The 17,716-nt window shown below is 40.0% G+C and overlaps 1 protein-coding gene across 1 annotated transcript in view; it reads right to left on the minus strand.

Moving 5' to 3' along the window:
- Positions 1-291: 291 nt before the first annotated feature.
- LOC117332436 (helicase domino-like) overlaps positions 292-17,716 on the minus strand; it is a 58,263-nt gene continuing 40,838 nt past the window's right edge. The window contains 16 exon segments of the mRNA XM_033891337.1: positions 292-1,678; positions 3,770-3,871; positions 4,256-4,391; positions 5,085-5,249; positions 5,865-5,969; positions 6,336-6,454; positions 6,790-7,006; positions 7,495-7,677; positions 7,909-8,121; positions 8,644-8,931; positions 9,138-9,368; positions 9,595-9,815; positions 10,258-10,414; positions 10,831-10,866; positions 16,699-16,833; positions 17,203-17,280. Of these exon segments, the coding sequence (XP_033747228.1) occupies positions 774-1,678; positions 3,770-3,871; positions 4,256-4,391; positions 5,085-5,249; positions 5,865-5,969; positions 6,336-6,454; positions 6,790-7,006; positions 7,495-7,677; positions 7,909-8,121; positions 8,644-8,931; positions 9,138-9,368; positions 9,595-9,815; positions 10,258-10,414; positions 10,831-10,866; positions 16,699-16,833; positions 17,203-17,280 (3,291 nt within the window). The 3' untranslated portion in view covers positions 292-773.

A 17,716-nucleotide genomic window follows, 5' to 3' on the forward strand; every position in this document is an offset into this window, starting at 1 on the left:
AAAGATAACTTTTTTTGAACATCTACAAAAGTACGAAATGATTTGATAAGTTTACATTACAATGTGTGACTGACCTAACCAGAACAACACCAAAACTCTTCCATACTAGTCACAATGATCACATGTAATAAATACAACACCAGTCAAATCTAAACATCACATAACCATGCTGAGTAGTAACCTTGCCTAAAATCTTTACGAGACGAGACATTCATCATGCTATGAACTAGTGTTCCATTGTTCAATCTTTACAGCCACAACGAACATGTGAAGTGTTTCTCAATTGTTCAATCTCAGTCGAACTCTCTTGGATTGTTTTTGTTTTGTTTACATAACACAAACACTATTTTATTAAGGGATTGAGCCATCTTTTATAACGAGTCTTGAAAGCAACTGAATGCCTCATGTCCAGTAAAGGGCAAAATAGATAATGTTCAGCAACCACTGATGAAGAGTTTTTCTGTACCCAAAAGGCTCGGCCTAAGTTAATATTTGGGAGGATTTTTAGTTCTCATTGCGTACGGTCCTTTAGATCCAGCTGACCTAAGTTAATGTTTGAGAGGGTTTCTAGTTCTCGTTACGAACGGTCCTTTAGATCCAGCCGGCCTAAGTTCCGGCCTAAGTTTATGTTTGGGAGGGTTTCTAGTTCTCATTGCGTACGGTCCTTTAGATCCAGCCGGCCTAAGTTCCGACCCAAGTTAATGTTTGGGAGGGTTTCTAGTTCTCATTGCGTACGGTCCTTTAGAAGCAGCCGGCCTAAGTTCCGACCCAAGTTAATGTTTGGGAGGGTTTCTAGTTCTCATTGCGTACGGTCCTTTCGATCCAGCTGCAGCAGCAGCGGCGGCTGCGGCAGCCTGTTGCTGTGGCGACTGTGTAACATTAACAATGCCCTGAGCAGTTCCCTGCGGCAGGGCCTGGACAGCTGCCGCTGCAGCCTGTGCTGTAACTGCCCCAACTGGGAGCAGAGTCTGCTGTGGCGCGACATTAGCTGACGACTGTGGAATGGTCGTCACCTGGATCTGTGTTGTAGCTTGTGGAACAGACGGTGACTCCTGCTGAACAGGGGCCGGTATTGTCTGCAGTATGGTTGCTGTGAGGGCGGGTGATTGGCTTGAGGGCGCCACAGTCACGGTGAGTGGCTGTGGAACGGCAGGTGCAGCTACAGTGGTGTGCACCTGTTGAAGTGTAGCTGGCGTGACCTGGATCTGCTGTATGGTCTGGGAGGTGGCGGTCGACTGGGAGATGGTCGCAATCTTGGCCTGTTGTGGAGCGACTGAATGCACCTGAACTGCCTGTCGAGGGTCTGTTGACAATGTAGATACCACAGTAGGTTTTGTTGCTTGTGACGATGCAGTTGCCAGACTTAGAGTAGCAACAGACATCTGTGGTGTGCCAGTCACTATTGTTGCATGCGTGACCGGATGGTGAGACGCAGCTGTTATTGTCTGAAGGTGACTAGACTGAGTGGCAGACGTACTGAGCACCTTATGTACTAGTTGACCCGGCTGACCCTGTGTCACCGTGGCGATGATGGTGGGCTGTGATGTGATGATCATGCCGCTGCCAGGGTTTCGCTTCACCAGCTGCTGTAACTGGTAGGTAACATTCTGACCAGTGGAAGGCTGCTGGATGATCTGCACAGCATTTAGGGGCACTGGTTTCCCCATCTGACCCAGGGCTACAACAAAAATCGGGATTAATTTATAACTTGGACAATTACAGATAAACCGTCTTATATCAAAGTCAGAGAGTCACAAGGTTTTACATCCAAACAAGAGGCCCTAAGGGCCTTAACAGTCACCTGAGATTTGAAATATTTCAGTTAATTTTATTGACCATTTTTGGCCCTACCCATCAGTCCTTGGGGTCAGTCAGGGCCAATATGTGCATATCATTAAGCTGTCATCCCATGCTGATAATTTTAAGAAAGTTAGAACGAATTCCAATAGAAACTAGAACTGTCACCAGGATGGCTGACTAATACCCCCGCAATCTGCACGAGTCAATGGTGAATTGGAAGTGTTAATTAGAGGCTAACTAAGATAACCCAGTGATATAGTGACCAGTTGCCATAGCAACCATAATTTTGAGAAAAAGAAAGTGAGATGCACATCTACACATGGTTCTCTATATTTGAATTAAGTTTCATTGAAAACGGCCCTTCGGTTTAGATGGAGTTGTCCGGACAAACTTAAAGTTACGGTTTTTATCGGAAAACCTGTTTATAGTGACCAGTTGCCATAGCAACCATAATTTTGAGAAAAAGAAAGTGGCATGCACATCTACACATGGTCCTCTATATTTGTGTGAAGTTTCATTGAAATCGGCCCTTCAGTTTAGGAGGAGTTGTCCGGACAAACTTAAAGTTATGGTTCTTATCGGAAAACCTGTTTATAGTGACCAGTTGCCATAGCAACCATAATTTTTGAAAAAAAGAAAGTGGCATGCACATCTACACATGATCCTCTATATTTGTGTGAAGTTTCATTGGAAGCGGCCCATCAGTTTAGGAGCAGTTGTCCGGACAAAATGCGTCTACAGACGGACGGACGGACAGACAACCTGATTCCAGTATACCCCCCTAACTTCGTTGCGGGGGTATAATAAAACAAATGATTGTCAAAAATATGAATTCCCTATATAAACTATAGCAAAGTTTACCCTCTCCCTAGGGGCAAACGTGAGACCCCAGGGTCATGAAATTCACAATTTAAGTAAAACACCATGAAACCCTTCTTTCTATGAAAAGTATTTGATTATATTTTATATATATAGGTATTGAGAATAAGATTTTTGAAATTTCAGTCAATTTGACCCTTTTTAGCCCCGCCCATCAGCCCCTGGGGGTCAGTCAGGGCCAAAATATGCATACCATCAAACTGTTATCCAATGTTGATAATGTTGACCAGGTTAGAATGAGTTCCAATACAAATCCAACAAATAAGTCAAAAATGTGATTTCCCTATATAAACTATACTAAAGTTTACCCCTCCCCAGGGGCAAACGTGAGACCCAAGGGTTATTAAATTCAGTTTTAGTAAAGCCCCATAAGACCCTTCCTATGGAGAGTTTTTGATTCTACCAAATATGAGAGTAGAGAAGATTTTTGAAATTTCAGTCAATATGACCCTTTTTAGCCCCGCCCATCAGCCCCTGGGGGTCAGTCAGGGCCAACATATAAATACCATCAAACTGTTATCCCATGCTGATAATGTTATCCAGGTTAGAATGAATTCCAAAACAAATCCAACAAATAATAGTCAAAAATGTGATTTCCCTATATAAATTATACTAAAGTTTACCCCCTCCCCAGGGGCAAATGTGAGACCCCAGGGTCATGAAATTCACAATTTTGGTAAAACACCACAAGACCCTTCCATCTATGAAGAATGTTTGACTCCACCATATCTGAGAGTGGAGAAGAAGATTTTTGAAGTTTTAGTCAATTTGACCCATTTTGGCCCCACCCCTCAGGCCCCTGGGGGGTGGGGACCATATAATTCACACTTTTGGTTGACCTTCAGCCATAGTAACTTTCTGCCAAATTTCATTGAATTTGGTTAAGTGGTTTTTGAGAAGAAGTCGAAAATGTAAAAAGTTTACGGACGCACGACGGACAAAAGGCGATTAGAATAGGTCACTTGAGACTTCGTCTCAGGTGACCTAAAAAGCATGCTTTTCACAATTATCTCAAATAGTAAATACTGCTTGCTTGTCAAGTACCGATGTCACAATAACTTTACAGTTTCTTCAAACAGGAGATACATACACGTTATCTTAGATGGCTGCTGTAGAGGACGTTTTTGCTGGCCTATAAGCTGCATCTGTTTCAGTTGTGCTGGCTGGAGTTGGTTAATGGTCGTTGCTTTGGCTGTAAAAATATTGTACACCAAATATTACAATATGGTGCGAATCTTCAAAAAAATTATATTTCAAAAGGCTACTGCAAGTAGTAAGTATTGTCTACCCTTTTCCATTACTAATTTCTGGAAGTGCTCTCACAAATTGGTGGCTAAACGTTATTTGCATCAAAACTTCCTCTTAAAATGTTATTTATCATACAACAATTGAGACAAGTTCATCACCCTTGTCCTTGTTGGCCCAGATGGAAGCCATCGACGGGCCCTACTGTGGGAGAAAACTCGAGAGCCCAAATAAAGCCAGCATGACTCTGCCAGGTGATCCCTTACTTTCTCCCGTCTGATCAGGAAATGAAAGACGATTAAGTTATCAATGTGTCACCAGCAAGACTTACCGACACCAGCCTTCTGTTGGGGCAGCTGTGTGATCTGGATGGGTGTTCCAGCAGCCGAAGTTTTAACAGCCGTTGTCAGAGTGGCCGGCTGTCCCACCTGGTGGACCTGAGCCTGGATAATCTGGGTTGTGGGGATCTATGGGGAAGAGACCGTTAGAATGACATCATGTGTATACCCCAACAATGTTACATTGATTACGTCCCTATAGATGGGTCATCAGAATATGAGCAATCAAATTTCATGACTTTTTCAGGATTTTCTGACATTTAATTAAATATTTCCAAGACTTTTCTGGACTGTGATCATCTTTTGTTGAATTTTGAATAGTTATATAGTGTTAGACACATGTTTGTAATGTTGAAATTGTAAATTAGAATATCTTTATTTCTAAAGTCTTCTCATTTAATACATATATTTTATTGGTTTCTTTTGTGAATATTTCTGGAAAACTTAACTATATTCATTAGTTTATTTCAATGCCAAATGCATAAATTGAATGACTTTTCAAGACATAAGGCCTGGCACAAAAACTTCTAGTTATGGCACTGAATTCAAAGACTTTTTTCTAGGCAGATAATTCAAGGATTTATACCACCACATACCATACATAGTATTTGATGTACAGACTTGGTAAATGTTAACAGACTTGTCCTATGTGGATTTGATAGTCCATGATCTGAAAAAATACTTGTCCTGCCACAAAATGCTCTTTGTAGCTCAGTCTTTGACAAAGCTGGAGTCACCTTTGGAGTCAATACTAAATTTGACAAATTGGGTTGTTTTCCAAAAATATTTGATGGGTAAATCCTGATGGATTTGAATACCTACCCCTCCTCCTTGTGTTGTAGCCATGTGTATCTGCTGGAGCTGGGTACCAGCCTGACCCTGAGCTACAACTTGAACCTGTGTTTTCTGGGGCAACTTCTGTTGGTGTAACAAAAGTTCCTGTGGGATCTGGCGTGCAAGGGAGGTGGCCATCTTCTGCTTGGGACCCTGCAGAACAATGACGTAAAATATATCATGGTTTTTATTTGTCTATAATTAATACAGCTACGTGACATGAAACATTGGTCTCAAGGGACTGTAACACCATCTTTCATTAGTTTATATTGACCTGTCATGTGGTCAAAGGATTGTAACACCTTTCTTCCTTGGTTTATATTGACCTTTCATGTGGTCAAAGGATTGTAACACCATTTTTCATTAGTTTATATTGACCTTTCATGTGGTCAAAGGATTGTAACACCATTTTTCATTAGTTTACATTGAACTTTCATGTGGTCAAAGGATTGTAACACCTTTTTTAATTGGTTTATATTGACCTTTCATGACGTAAAGGGATTAAAACACCATTTTTCATTCGTTTATATCGACCTTTCATGACTTAGTAACCTTATGAATTCTATATCTGTAGAGAAAACGTGTAATTGGTTCATTTCTTCAGCAAACTAAAAGAAAACCAAAGCAGATAATTGTTCCTACTCAAGTCATATCCATCATAAATTCAATTTCTAGTTGGAATTATGGTCTGGTTCTCCACTACATGTACCCCTCTGTAATATTCTTTAGTTTTACTGTGCAGGAGTTTGATATTTATGCAATACATACCTGTGCCAAACTAGTGACCAGCTGCTGGGCTATGACCTTCTGAGCTCCGACACCACGACCTTGTTGTTGGAGTTGCTTCAATCGCTGCTGATTAATCTGATCAGGCTACAGCGTTATTGAACAATCAGTGTTATTTATAAAACTAAGTATTAACAAGTCGTTAATGTCTATATTTGCCAAAATTGTGTGTATACTCTCGATGAAGCTCAATAAATATTGGAAGGTTGAATCTACTCTGTGGATTGAGTTGGTATTCAAATGATGTTGAGATTTACACAATTACAAAACTAATTTCATATTTGTTTAAAGATTGAGTTCATACTGAACTTCTTGGAAGACTGAATCTGTACTAAGTACGAGTTTGTATCTACAATGAGATTAACACCATTACAAATTCTTAGATTTCATGTTAAGGTGTTAAGAATGAGTTCCTACACCCCATCCCCCACTCTTGGTTATTTATGTACTCACTGTTAGGTTAAGTTTGCGTGGCTGCTGCTGTTGGAAGGCTGCTTGTCGCTGCTGTCTTTGTGTGAGAGCAATCAGCTGTTGCTGTGTCAAGGCCTTGGTCATCGTCGCTTGAACAGTACCTGATTTAATCAAAACTTTACGTTTAATGAAAACTACATAAAAAGTTCACTTTGTGTAAGTGACAAATGAATATTATTTCCAGTTAGAAAGCTTCAATTTTGTCTTCACAAAGCTCAAACAATTAATGTTTGTTCTCTAAATCACATTTAAATTTCCCTCCAAGTAACCAAACATTTTTCGATCTAGAAAACTTCAGTTTTGCTTTCATAAATGATACGGTTCAAACATATATTTAATGCTTGACCGCAAGATTTTAGACATCAAAATCTCATTTTCTAAGGAAGGATGTTTCTGTCAATTTCATTTTGAAGAAGACATCCCTGTACTTTCTTACCTGTAGGCAAAGATGTTCCCTGTGTGGAAGCGATACGAGCCAGCTGGGTTGATGTGAGAGTTGGCACTGTTGTTTGGATCTGTGTGCGAGCCACCTGGCCTGTGGTTGCTACGTGGGTCACCTGACCAGTCTGGCTTGTGATGGCTGTAATCTCCTGTATGGGGATTGTCAACGGTCGCTGGGCACGAATCGCAGGGTTCAGTGTTCCAGTTACCGTCTGCGAAAGTGAAAAGTATTTACACACTTGAATTGAATATTTGGGATAGCTGGTCTGTTATTTCTACATTTTTGAAAGCAGTGTTATTGCTGCGTTTAAGTTAAACATCCTCCGAGGAAAAGAACACTCTGCCTCAGTCTCAAGAATGGAATTTTCATTCCTTTACTTAGTATTTTCCGTAAGTTACGCATTATTAAATTCAAGGAAAACATTGGAAGTAACAAAATTTCTTTAATTTCTGTGATGCTTTGATTTCAAGTTCAGGAATTCCAATAAATTGAGGATTACTGATTTCAAGTTCAGGAATTGCAATAAATTGAGGATTACTGTCTTCTTTTTGACTAAAACTAACAGATAAGAAAAATTGACATGATAACACTTATATCATTCGATCACTTCTCATTAAACTTCATCATGCTATATTTTCCATAATTAACAAAATGTTGCTTTTTTTCAATGATTTGTTTTCTATATGTAAAATTGCTCACAACTGTAGAGGCCTGGCCTATACTGGTAGCCTGACTCATTCGACGATTGATGGCGGCAAAGTTTGCTGCCACACCACTGGGCGTGTTGACTACTATGTTGCCTGTAGCCCCAACTGCACTACGAGCTAGAGACACAGAAGTTGCACCCTGTGGCACCCCCGACTTGGGTACAGCTGTAGCTGCCTGGAAAAGGATAACAAAAATAATATATATTTCATCTGGGAAAGAAAAATGTCAGATTTTCATTTTTAGTCAAGCTGGTCTTAACAGATCAGACAATTTGCAATAAAATCTGAAGAGAAAAACTTTCTAGCTAGAAATTTTAAATCTATTAATATGATGTTTGCTACCACTACCACCACAATCAAGCACAATACAACAGTTACTTTGATTGGCTGACCGATGGTAACTCACCATGACAGCAGATGCAACAGTGGTCTGGATTGGCTGCAACTGCTGGGTGACTGCCCCTTGTGGGGCTGCCCCCTGGGGGATTGCGATGGCTGCAGTAACAGTGACAGGCTGGGGTTGTGCAGTGGCAGAAGGTGCAGGACTTGCCTGGGTAGCCGCAGCTTGTTGCTGGGCAAGTGTCCGAGCTGCCAGGTGTTGCTGCTCTGCTGTTGCAGCCTGTCAATACAAGCAGGTGAAAGGATGCATGGGCTGAATGGTAAAGTATGGTGTTGTATGGATATAAGCGACAAGCATTATGATGAGATATGCCAATGAACCACAGAAGGATAGTCTTGTATGTTCAGACAACTCAAAAGTTGTACAGCAGGTCCTAATGCTATAGTATATGGCTGAGATATCAGCTATTAATCAATATAATCAAATTTCCTCTTCCTATTATTAGAGAAAATTATTCTATGACACGGGGAAAGTTGTGCCAGGTGTTCATTTGAAGGAAAATTTAACACAATTATTGAATTGTTTTGCAAAAGGGAAACAATTTGACCAGGTTTGTCATAGGGCACCGATAGGTGATATTGTATTTTGGATCCTATTTCACTTTCAGCAAATGAATAATCCATTCATCAATGTTGAAAGAGCATATTTTTGGTCTGTTAAAAAACAAAATCATCATATTTGAGAGTATGAATGATCATGAAACAAGTGAAATATGCTAAAAAGTCAAAGCTAGAGACTTACAGCAGCGGCTTGATTCTGCTTCTTCTCACGTTGGATCCTTTGAGCACGAATTTCGGCAACATTCATTGGGTCCAGTGGCTGGTCGTATGTGATGCCACTCTCAGACAGCACAGCTGCATGTTTAGGATTCTTTGGTGTAGGGCTAACTAGTGTCTGCTTGAGTGTGGGTGGTCGCTTAGCAGCCAGTGTCTTGGCCGAATCAAACCTGAGAGAGTGCAGCATAGTGATTGCCTGGTTTCCATCTTGTACGTACAGCTGACTGGTGCGCATGGGACGGTTGTTCTTGGTCTGCAATGTTCATGTACATGCATTAATATATATGGAGGTATTAAGTCTGGAAAAAGCTTGTTATTTCATGCTCTGTCTAAACTGGATTACTATTTCAAGGTCTAATAGCAAATTTCATTTCGGAACATGTTGCTTTCAAGTGTTTTAATGCTCTTTCAGTCTTTCTAAATAAATGCATCACACATTTGTCACAGGACTTGCCTTACCTTGTATATACCCTTGGTTTTCTTGCTCTGTTTACGAGGATTAATGTCATACAGGATACGCCCCTCTTCACGTGGAATGATGACATTCTCATAGCGGTTCCTGCACTGTTTGGCAGAGCGATACACTCGACTGACACTGCTAACAATGTCAGCTACCAGGTCCCAGTTAAGCTGGTGGGCCGGAGACACAACCATCAGGTTCAGCGGTACATCAAACAGACTCTGAACAGCCTGTAATAGCAAATATGTTCTTTATAGAAAAAATTAGATCATACTGGCTATATAATCTATCAGAAACTATCTGAAATTCTTGCAGTAACCTTCATATCCTGTTCAGAATTTCATCTAAAATCTCCCGATTTACTTTCAGTTTCATTTTGAATGAACTTTTAATAAGCAAATAAACCGTAAAAATTAATTCAAAACTAGAACTTCACCTGTAGCGACAGGTTCTTACCTGAAGCAGCGCCCAATCTTCATGGATGAGCCATTCTGGGTGGTCTGATGACTGGTCAGCTGGTTTGTTGAGGACTGGAGGGACTGGTCGGAAAGGTTTCAGCAGACCACCCTGTTTAAGTTTAGCCTCGCGTCTCATCCTGAGCAACGCTGCTGTAGGACGATCAAATAACGAGCGGGGCACCCTTGGCTGTTCCTCCTTACGTTGTTTCTGCTTACGGGCTGAGAAAAACCAATGTTCAACCTCCCATTATAACCATATATTACTGAATCTCTTTCATTAAAGAAATATATACAAAAACAAATGTTCAACCTCCCATTATAACCATATATTACTGAATCTCTTTCATTAAAGAAATACATGTATATACAAAAACAAATGTTCAACCTCCCATTATAACCATATATTACTGAATCTCTTTCATTAAAGAAATATATACAAAAACAAATGTTCAACCTCCCATTATAACCATATATTACTGAATCTCTTTCATTAAAGAAATATATACAAAAACTTTTTATTTTTCCAGAGAATGTAGCAATATCAAAAGAGCTATAAACATTTTTTTCCTTTCATAACCAAAAATAGATCAAGCTTGAGCTGTAAAAGATCTTGTTCTTACTAAATTCCAGTACTAGTATAACACCTTTTAAATATACATACTTGTGATAGACTCAACCTTAGGTTTCTTGTGCTCTTTCTTGATGTATATAGGCGGCAGCTGTGACTCGGGCATAACCGCTGGCTCATAAAGAAAGCACATGGTCTGGTCCATGTAGATGTCATTGTCGTCATGAGGGGGTGTAGGTGGTGCCCATATCTACGAATCATATTGTCAACTTATGATTGATTCAAGAAGTGTGTATTTAACTGTAACATTGGTCTCCTCAATTTTCATCATGAAATTTTGTCATCACTGAATTTGATGTATTTGAATTCAGACACTTATTTTAATAAAACATCAGAGTAATAAATAGCACTTGTATCCATAAGCAAATCTCTCACATTTAAGATGTATATGGTAATGTGCAGTCCAGAAACAGTGCCCAGAAGTTCTTGTATCAGATAGGCAAGAAGCCATCCTATTAAGCCTCATATTAGCAAATAAAATGTTTCTCTATTGCAAAACTAGCATACTCCAGCAACAGTAGCCAGTCAGCATGTTAATCCTGCTGGTCCAGTGTAAAACTTCAAAATTTGAATTTGAATTTCTAGGAGCATGAAATGAATACAAACCGGCATATGTTCTTGATCTGTATCGGAGATGAAAACCTACAAAGCAAATAAAACTGTATAGAAAACTTCAGGTGGTGCTCCCTGACCAAAATTCTCATTGATATTGAATGTGATATAATTAACACTGTTTACAGAAGCATCATAGATCCATCTTAACCTTTACAAAAAATGGATATTACTAAAAATTTCACTAAATTATCATTACAGCTTGTATGTAACATTAATGATCAGTCCTGTCATTTAATAAATTGATATCATTAACTGATGGCACATATGTTGTAGTATTAATAAATTATTATCAAGCTACAAATATAAGAGTTGAAATTTGTCACCTTGCAGGTGAAATAATATGAAACCGAACTCTCTAAATGGACCAACTTGCATACTTATTCACTAAATATGTGACTTGCCTAAAGTCTTGACATTACATCATTAAGCTTGTTCTGTATAAACTTAAAATATTCATCTCATGGAAAATCCTAAATACTCGGTAAACATAATCAAACTCTATGAAGGGCTGTCGAGGACTCTTTCATTCATTGGCAGTACCTTGATAGACCCTATCAAACTCATAATGAACATACTCACAAGAGCATACAAGCACAAGTTAGTTGCAATATGTTCGTCCAACTCAGCAGTTCTACACACCATTTTGTAAAAATCTTCATAAATCTTCTTGATGTCCTTGTTTGGTGGTGACCATTCCCATAGTAAAAAAAAAATCCCTCCCAAGAAAGTTCAAAACTGTACATAAACAATTCTTTATTTTCATTCAATATCTAAATTGTTGTTTGATAAACGAAGAACCTTGCATTGGACATTGAATTTATGCTTGTACCTTCAACATTTTGAAGTTATTTAAATGAATATTTAATGAGCTACCATGCCATGAAGTAAAAGTCTGTTAATGATTTGATAATGTTTTCATGCATTCGTGTCAAGTGAGTATTACAGGCTGTTTGGTATGGTCTTGGTTTATGGGTTTAAAACCTATGGAATATCAAGGGTTTAGTGTTGATACTTATCTTGTCCGATTGTAGTATGTTTTCATGGATAATCACAGGTTCTATATATATTTTTTTTTTTTTAGATTTTTAAACCATTCTCTATTTCTCGGTATTTTGAATTTCTGTTCAATCCACCACTGAAGTATTTGGTAATTCTACAAAGTCAGCCATCCAGTATTCTGAAATCCTGCCTAATCCAATCAAGTATCGAGATATACTACCTTAGCCAACACTTTGGTATTCTGAAATCCAGTCTAATACAGTTGCTAAATATGAAGTTTTTAATCCAACCCTTTAGTATTTTGAAGCCCTGTCCGACCCTTTAGTATTTTGAGGCCCTGTCTAATTCAAACACCAATTCAATTGTATGTCAAATCAAACCTTTTAAAATGGGTGCTTCCTTAGTCCATCCCAGCCTAATGAGAAGTCTTGTCTATACCAACCCTGATGGATTTGTTCCGAAATTCTGTCTATTCCAACCCTGCTGAATTTATGTTCCAATATCCTGTCTATTCTATACTGGCATAGTTTTCCGAAATGAAACCTTGTCCGATTCAACCCAGCTTAATTAGTTTTATGAAAATTTGTCTGATCCAAACAAGCCTGATTATAATTAGCTTTCTGAAATTCTGTAATGCCAGCCCTGTGTTTTTAAATTCTGCCTTAAAATAACATCAAACCAATTCATATCTACCAATATTCTAACTACAGATTCTGAAACTTCTAGTACATTTTGTGTGTTCTTGGTATATGTGTATAATTTTTTTTTTATATATTTATATATTTACTTATGATTAAAAAATATCTTGCATGTTTTCTTGGTCTTGTAGCACAGCAAAATGCTTTTTTTATTTGCTCCATTCCGCTTTTGTAGTCCCAATTTCCTGCTGCTCTCTCTGTTGTGATGTCTTCTAAGCTTTGTCTAACACGCGATGGACAGCTCAGACAAGATGCTACCTTACATTTTAAGAACTGTTACGAGTTATCGCCAATAACTTTTAATTACCATTTAATACCAATCCATAAATCAACATACAAGAATGTATTTGAATTTCCCAAACACTTCATGGTTGGTTTTTTTTCTTGTAAATTACTTTTAGGAAAATAGTCACAGTAAGGTAGCATATTGCCTTAAATGTTTGTGTGCAAATGGCTGGGCGGAGGACGAACAGACAGACACGGCATCTCATTTCTGTGTACGATGTGTCCCGACAACGACAGGCGGCCAACATTTATCACTCGACACAAGGTTGTGGTGCCTACATCATAATTAACACTGATATTTACCTGTAAGTATACTAGGTGCTTAACATTACAAATTTTTTTATATTTTCTGCAGAAAACCAGTGAAAAAGGCAGATCATAATTGAAATAACAAATCACTGAACAAAGTTTTTCTCATGTGACATAAAAACACATGAAATGCTCAAATAAAGAGTATTCACCTGAAACGGATTCGTTAACACTATTTTATAGTTATTTACTTTACCAATCAAGACATTTGGATGAAGTGGTGAAGCATCGTACGCAAGAAATGAGACGCAGATTGAAGAAGCCTGTCAAGACCTCCACAGCCTACACCGTCTATATATAGACACCAATAACCTTGAATCGGGTGACCAGTGATAGCCGTTACCATGGCAACCCGTCAAAACCCGATCAACATCGTAAACACAAAGAAATGAGATGCAGAGTCTGATATAATGCAACATTTGAACTCTTTATTCATATCGAGAGACACCAAGTGTCCAGGTCTCTACCAACATAAAGCTCTAGTCTCTTCCATTCTATCATACACAAAACTTAAAAAGACACAAAGAAACCACATTCAGGCTGGCTGCTATGACCATGGCATCACTCTTGGAGGTATTTAAACACCCACTATCTCTCACTTCTGCTCGAATCCCATTCTGTATGCATCTGCTTAACTTTTATCATCCATTTACACACCTCATGTCTCAATTCTGCTCAAATCCCATTCTGTATCCATCATCCATTTACACACTTAACAATCTAGCAGTTGCAAGAGGTAAGGCATGCATTCACTCGCGGACTTCATACACATGTACATCTTCCTTTCTTATTTACAATATTTTCCATTCAGACCATCACACAAACAGAAATAGATTCAAGTCATCTATACAAAACAACGGATTTGTATGGCAACAAAATCCTTTTCACTCGAATTATTCTAGCTAGCTGTTTATACAGACCGTACCTTACAAAGGCTTTCTAGCTGTTTTACACAGACAATGCTGTGTACTTTTTCTTTACATTTCAAATTCTGTCTTTCATATCTTCATATTTGCTGCAGCCCATACTTTTGATATCATAATTTATCATAACCAAAGTTCCAACTTTGCTAACAAAAAGTGTTTTAAAAAATTTGACCTTGATGTCTCTTCTAACCATAAAATAATACATATCCATAATAATAAGAGTCTGGGTATTTTGACACTAAAACAACCAATTTTGTGGTTAAGTGTTGTTTAACTAATTCACACAAGTATCATAAGTCCTTAATCTTCATTTACAGGGTGAAGGTCTTGTCTTGTATATCCATAAGGATAAAACACATGATTTTGGCAATATTTTTAAAGAATTAAATCTTTTCCAAATTACAACCAATTTCCTTTTGATTACAGGCGTGATGCACATAGCTCAATTGTGCTCAGGACTAGCACTTATAGAATATAGCTCAGTTAAGCTGTGTAATCTTTCACCCATTGTCATTGTACAGTAGAGTGCCATTGCTGGTGCCCTCCACTACACTGGGGATGGCTATATTAAATGGTTGGAACACTGTCTCCACTGTGGAAGGGAGAGCATCATTCTTAATGGTAACATTGGCCCCAACAGGGATCACCGGATTGCTACCTGCTTTGATCAGACTGATAAACTGCGGGTTCTGTGGGTTTGTACCCACTGTGAAAGTCTGTGAGGCAGGTGCTGGGACAGCATTAACGGTCGCAGGGGCTGCATCATTTGGTACACCAACCTCTGCATCAACTTTATCACTGGGTGTATTGTCCTGCATGACTGCCCGTCTAGTACGAATGACAAGGTTAGGGTTGGACCAGGGTTGCGGGACAGACAAGCTTGTGGTGGTGTTGGTGTTAGGTAACCGTTTAGCCCCTAAAAGGGCCACCGGTGGTGCTCTGTTCAAGACCTGGTCAGTTGGTCCTGCCAGAGCCATTGGTACACTAGGCACCTTACTGATAGTTTTGGTGGCTCTGGCAACATGATTAGGAGACTGGAACCGAGACATGGGCATGGACAGACGTGGAGTGGTAACTGTTGTGGTAATGGTTGGGTTTTGATTTTGGACAAATGAGATTTGTTGGGCTTGGCCTGTGGCAGTGGTGGGTACAACTTGACGCAGTCTCTGGGATGGAATAGTGTTGCTTGGAATAATTTTGTTGCCAATCATCCTAGCCATTGGCATAGCTACAGGAGATCCACCTACAGACATTGGAATAGCCTTTCCTCCTGCAAGTTGCAGGAAAACCAGTCCCTGCTGCTGAGGATTTGCCCCCTGAAACTGGGGGTTGGCTGTCTGCAGTCGCACACCTTGGCCACCCACCGGGTTTACACAGTACTGTAAAACTGGCTGCTGAGCAACTGTAGTGTTACCACTGACTTTGATAAAAGAGATAGTAGGCTGGGCCCCACCCCCTTGGGCACCAATCACCTGCTGCACTCCTGGGGTCTGGGTCAAAATCTGCTGAGTTTGAGATACCACTGGTAGGCCCTGGGTTCCCTGTGTGACTAGCTGTACTCCCTGACCTCCCAGCTGGGGGTTCTGAGTGACCAGGTGTATGGCTTGAGAGCCAGGTATCCCAGGGGTCTGAGAAACCAGCTGGAGTTGGGGCTGGCCCTGACCCTGGGACAGAAGCTGGCCTCGAGGCAAAGCCTGCATCTGTTTGACCACATGTTGAATGGGTTGTACATTGACACCCTGTGGAAGGACGTGACGTATGGTCTGTGGTACCTGCCCCTGGGGTGCGACTATCTGGTAGGGACGAGGCTGGGTCACCTGCAACATGGCTTGCTGGGGAATAGAGGTGAATGTGGGTTGGTCAGGCGAGCCTTGCACACCTTGAGATACTGAACCCTTCACAGAGACGGGTGTCTGCTTGATGTTGTGGTGTGCTTTGGATATAATTTGTTTGAGGTGCTGTAGCTGGGATGGGGTAAGCAGCTGGGGCTGTGTGTTCAATCCAGGGAGCTTTGAAGGAGGGGAGGTATACTCAGAGTTGCCCTGTGATACCACATTCCCTAGTGACACATTGGACAGGTGTTGTTGCAATGCCTGTTTGGCAACCAACCTTTGTACAGTCAGACCTGCTGACTTCTTATCAGCCTTGGGAGGTGTGACTGATGTCGGGATCGAAGGGTTGGTCACTTTGGGAGGGGTAAGAGCGGGAACCTTCAGGGGAACCTTTGTTCCTTTAAGTTGTTTCTGTAAAGCAGCCTTAGCTTGGCGAGCCGTCACCTTTTTGGGTGCAGGCACTTGTTTAGGAGAAGGTTTTTCTTTATCTTCTGCAGTGGTTATATTTTTCACTGGCGATTTCTTCTTTGGTGAAGCAGGGCCAGTGAGTTTTGCTGCCAGATTTCTCATGGCACTTCTTGCCGCCTTCAATCTATCTATAAGGGGCTCACTAGAGGATTCATCGTCCACAACAATATCCCCCTCAACAGGATCCCCCTCCTCCCCCACAACTACATTCTCCGGCACATGCTGGCCACGTACACCTTTACCACGTCCCCTGGCACCAGGCCTGCGACCAGCGGACTGGCGAGCAGGACTAGTGAGATTGCCACGGGCCTTTTTGGACTGTTTGTTGGAGCGTTTCTTCACCTGGTTGTAGGAGTCGTCTCGAAGGTATGTGTACAGCATTTCATCTTCCTCTAATTCAAGGCGGCGCTCCTCATCCTCCTTCAGTGCCTTTAATCGTGCTAACTCCCAGTCCTTCTTAGAGTTGGCAATCTCTTCCTGTTAACACAAATATACAGATCACAGTTTTAATTGTTCTTTCTCTCCATTTGTATATCAAAATGAAGAGTACCACTAACAATCTCTATAACATAAATAGCATTTCATTTATATATTGTATAGTGTACTTCATTCTACTTTATTTCTATCTTGCCCTGGCTATCGCCAAGCTTTTATTTCTATCTTGCCCTGGCTATCGCCAAGCTTTTATTTCTATCTTGCCCTGGCTATCGCCAAGCTTTTATTTCTATCTTGCCCTGGCTATCGCCAAGCTTTTCCCTTGAGAAGATACAAACTACAAATACCTTACTGAAGTTGGTTTCTGATAGCATAATGAGTGAAAAATAACATCCCGAGAGCTCATCTTACCACAGAAATCTCCAAGTCCTCATCTGGTTTCATTTCATTTTCCATAAATGTGACTGCAAATCGCTCAATCGGAGACAGCTAAAACCACAAACATATGTTTTAAGAAGGAATGGGCATTTCAGTATATGTTTAAATATATTTATAGCCAAAGTATCTTTTTTTTAAATGTCATAGACTACCTTCTCATCAGATAATAGCTGCTTCTAATCAGATCATTGTAGTCTCTTTCACCAAATTCTGGCAAAGGTTTTAAGTCAAAAAGCAACAAATCTTCATTATACAACAATGTTCTTGTTAAGTCTGGTTTGATAAGCACAATATTGTAGTTTGTTTCCTACGACAGGATATTTTAATTGCACAGGCAGCAATTAAAGTGTTTTAAGTAGGAATTTATCTTCCCTGGTTTTGTAATCTCTCCGTGAACACAGCAGATTTCACAAAGAGTTGTGAGCTCAGGGTTAGTTTAAAATGCCCTTATTACAATTAGCCAATGACTATCCAGACTCGTGATCTG

Source organism: Pecten maximus, chromosome 8, assembly GCF_902652985.1.
Source record: "Pecten maximus chromosome 8, xPecMax1.1, whole genome shotgun sequence".
Taxonomy (NCBI): domain Eukaryota; kingdom Metazoa; phylum Mollusca; class Bivalvia; order Pectinida; family Pectinidae; genus Pecten; species Pecten maximus.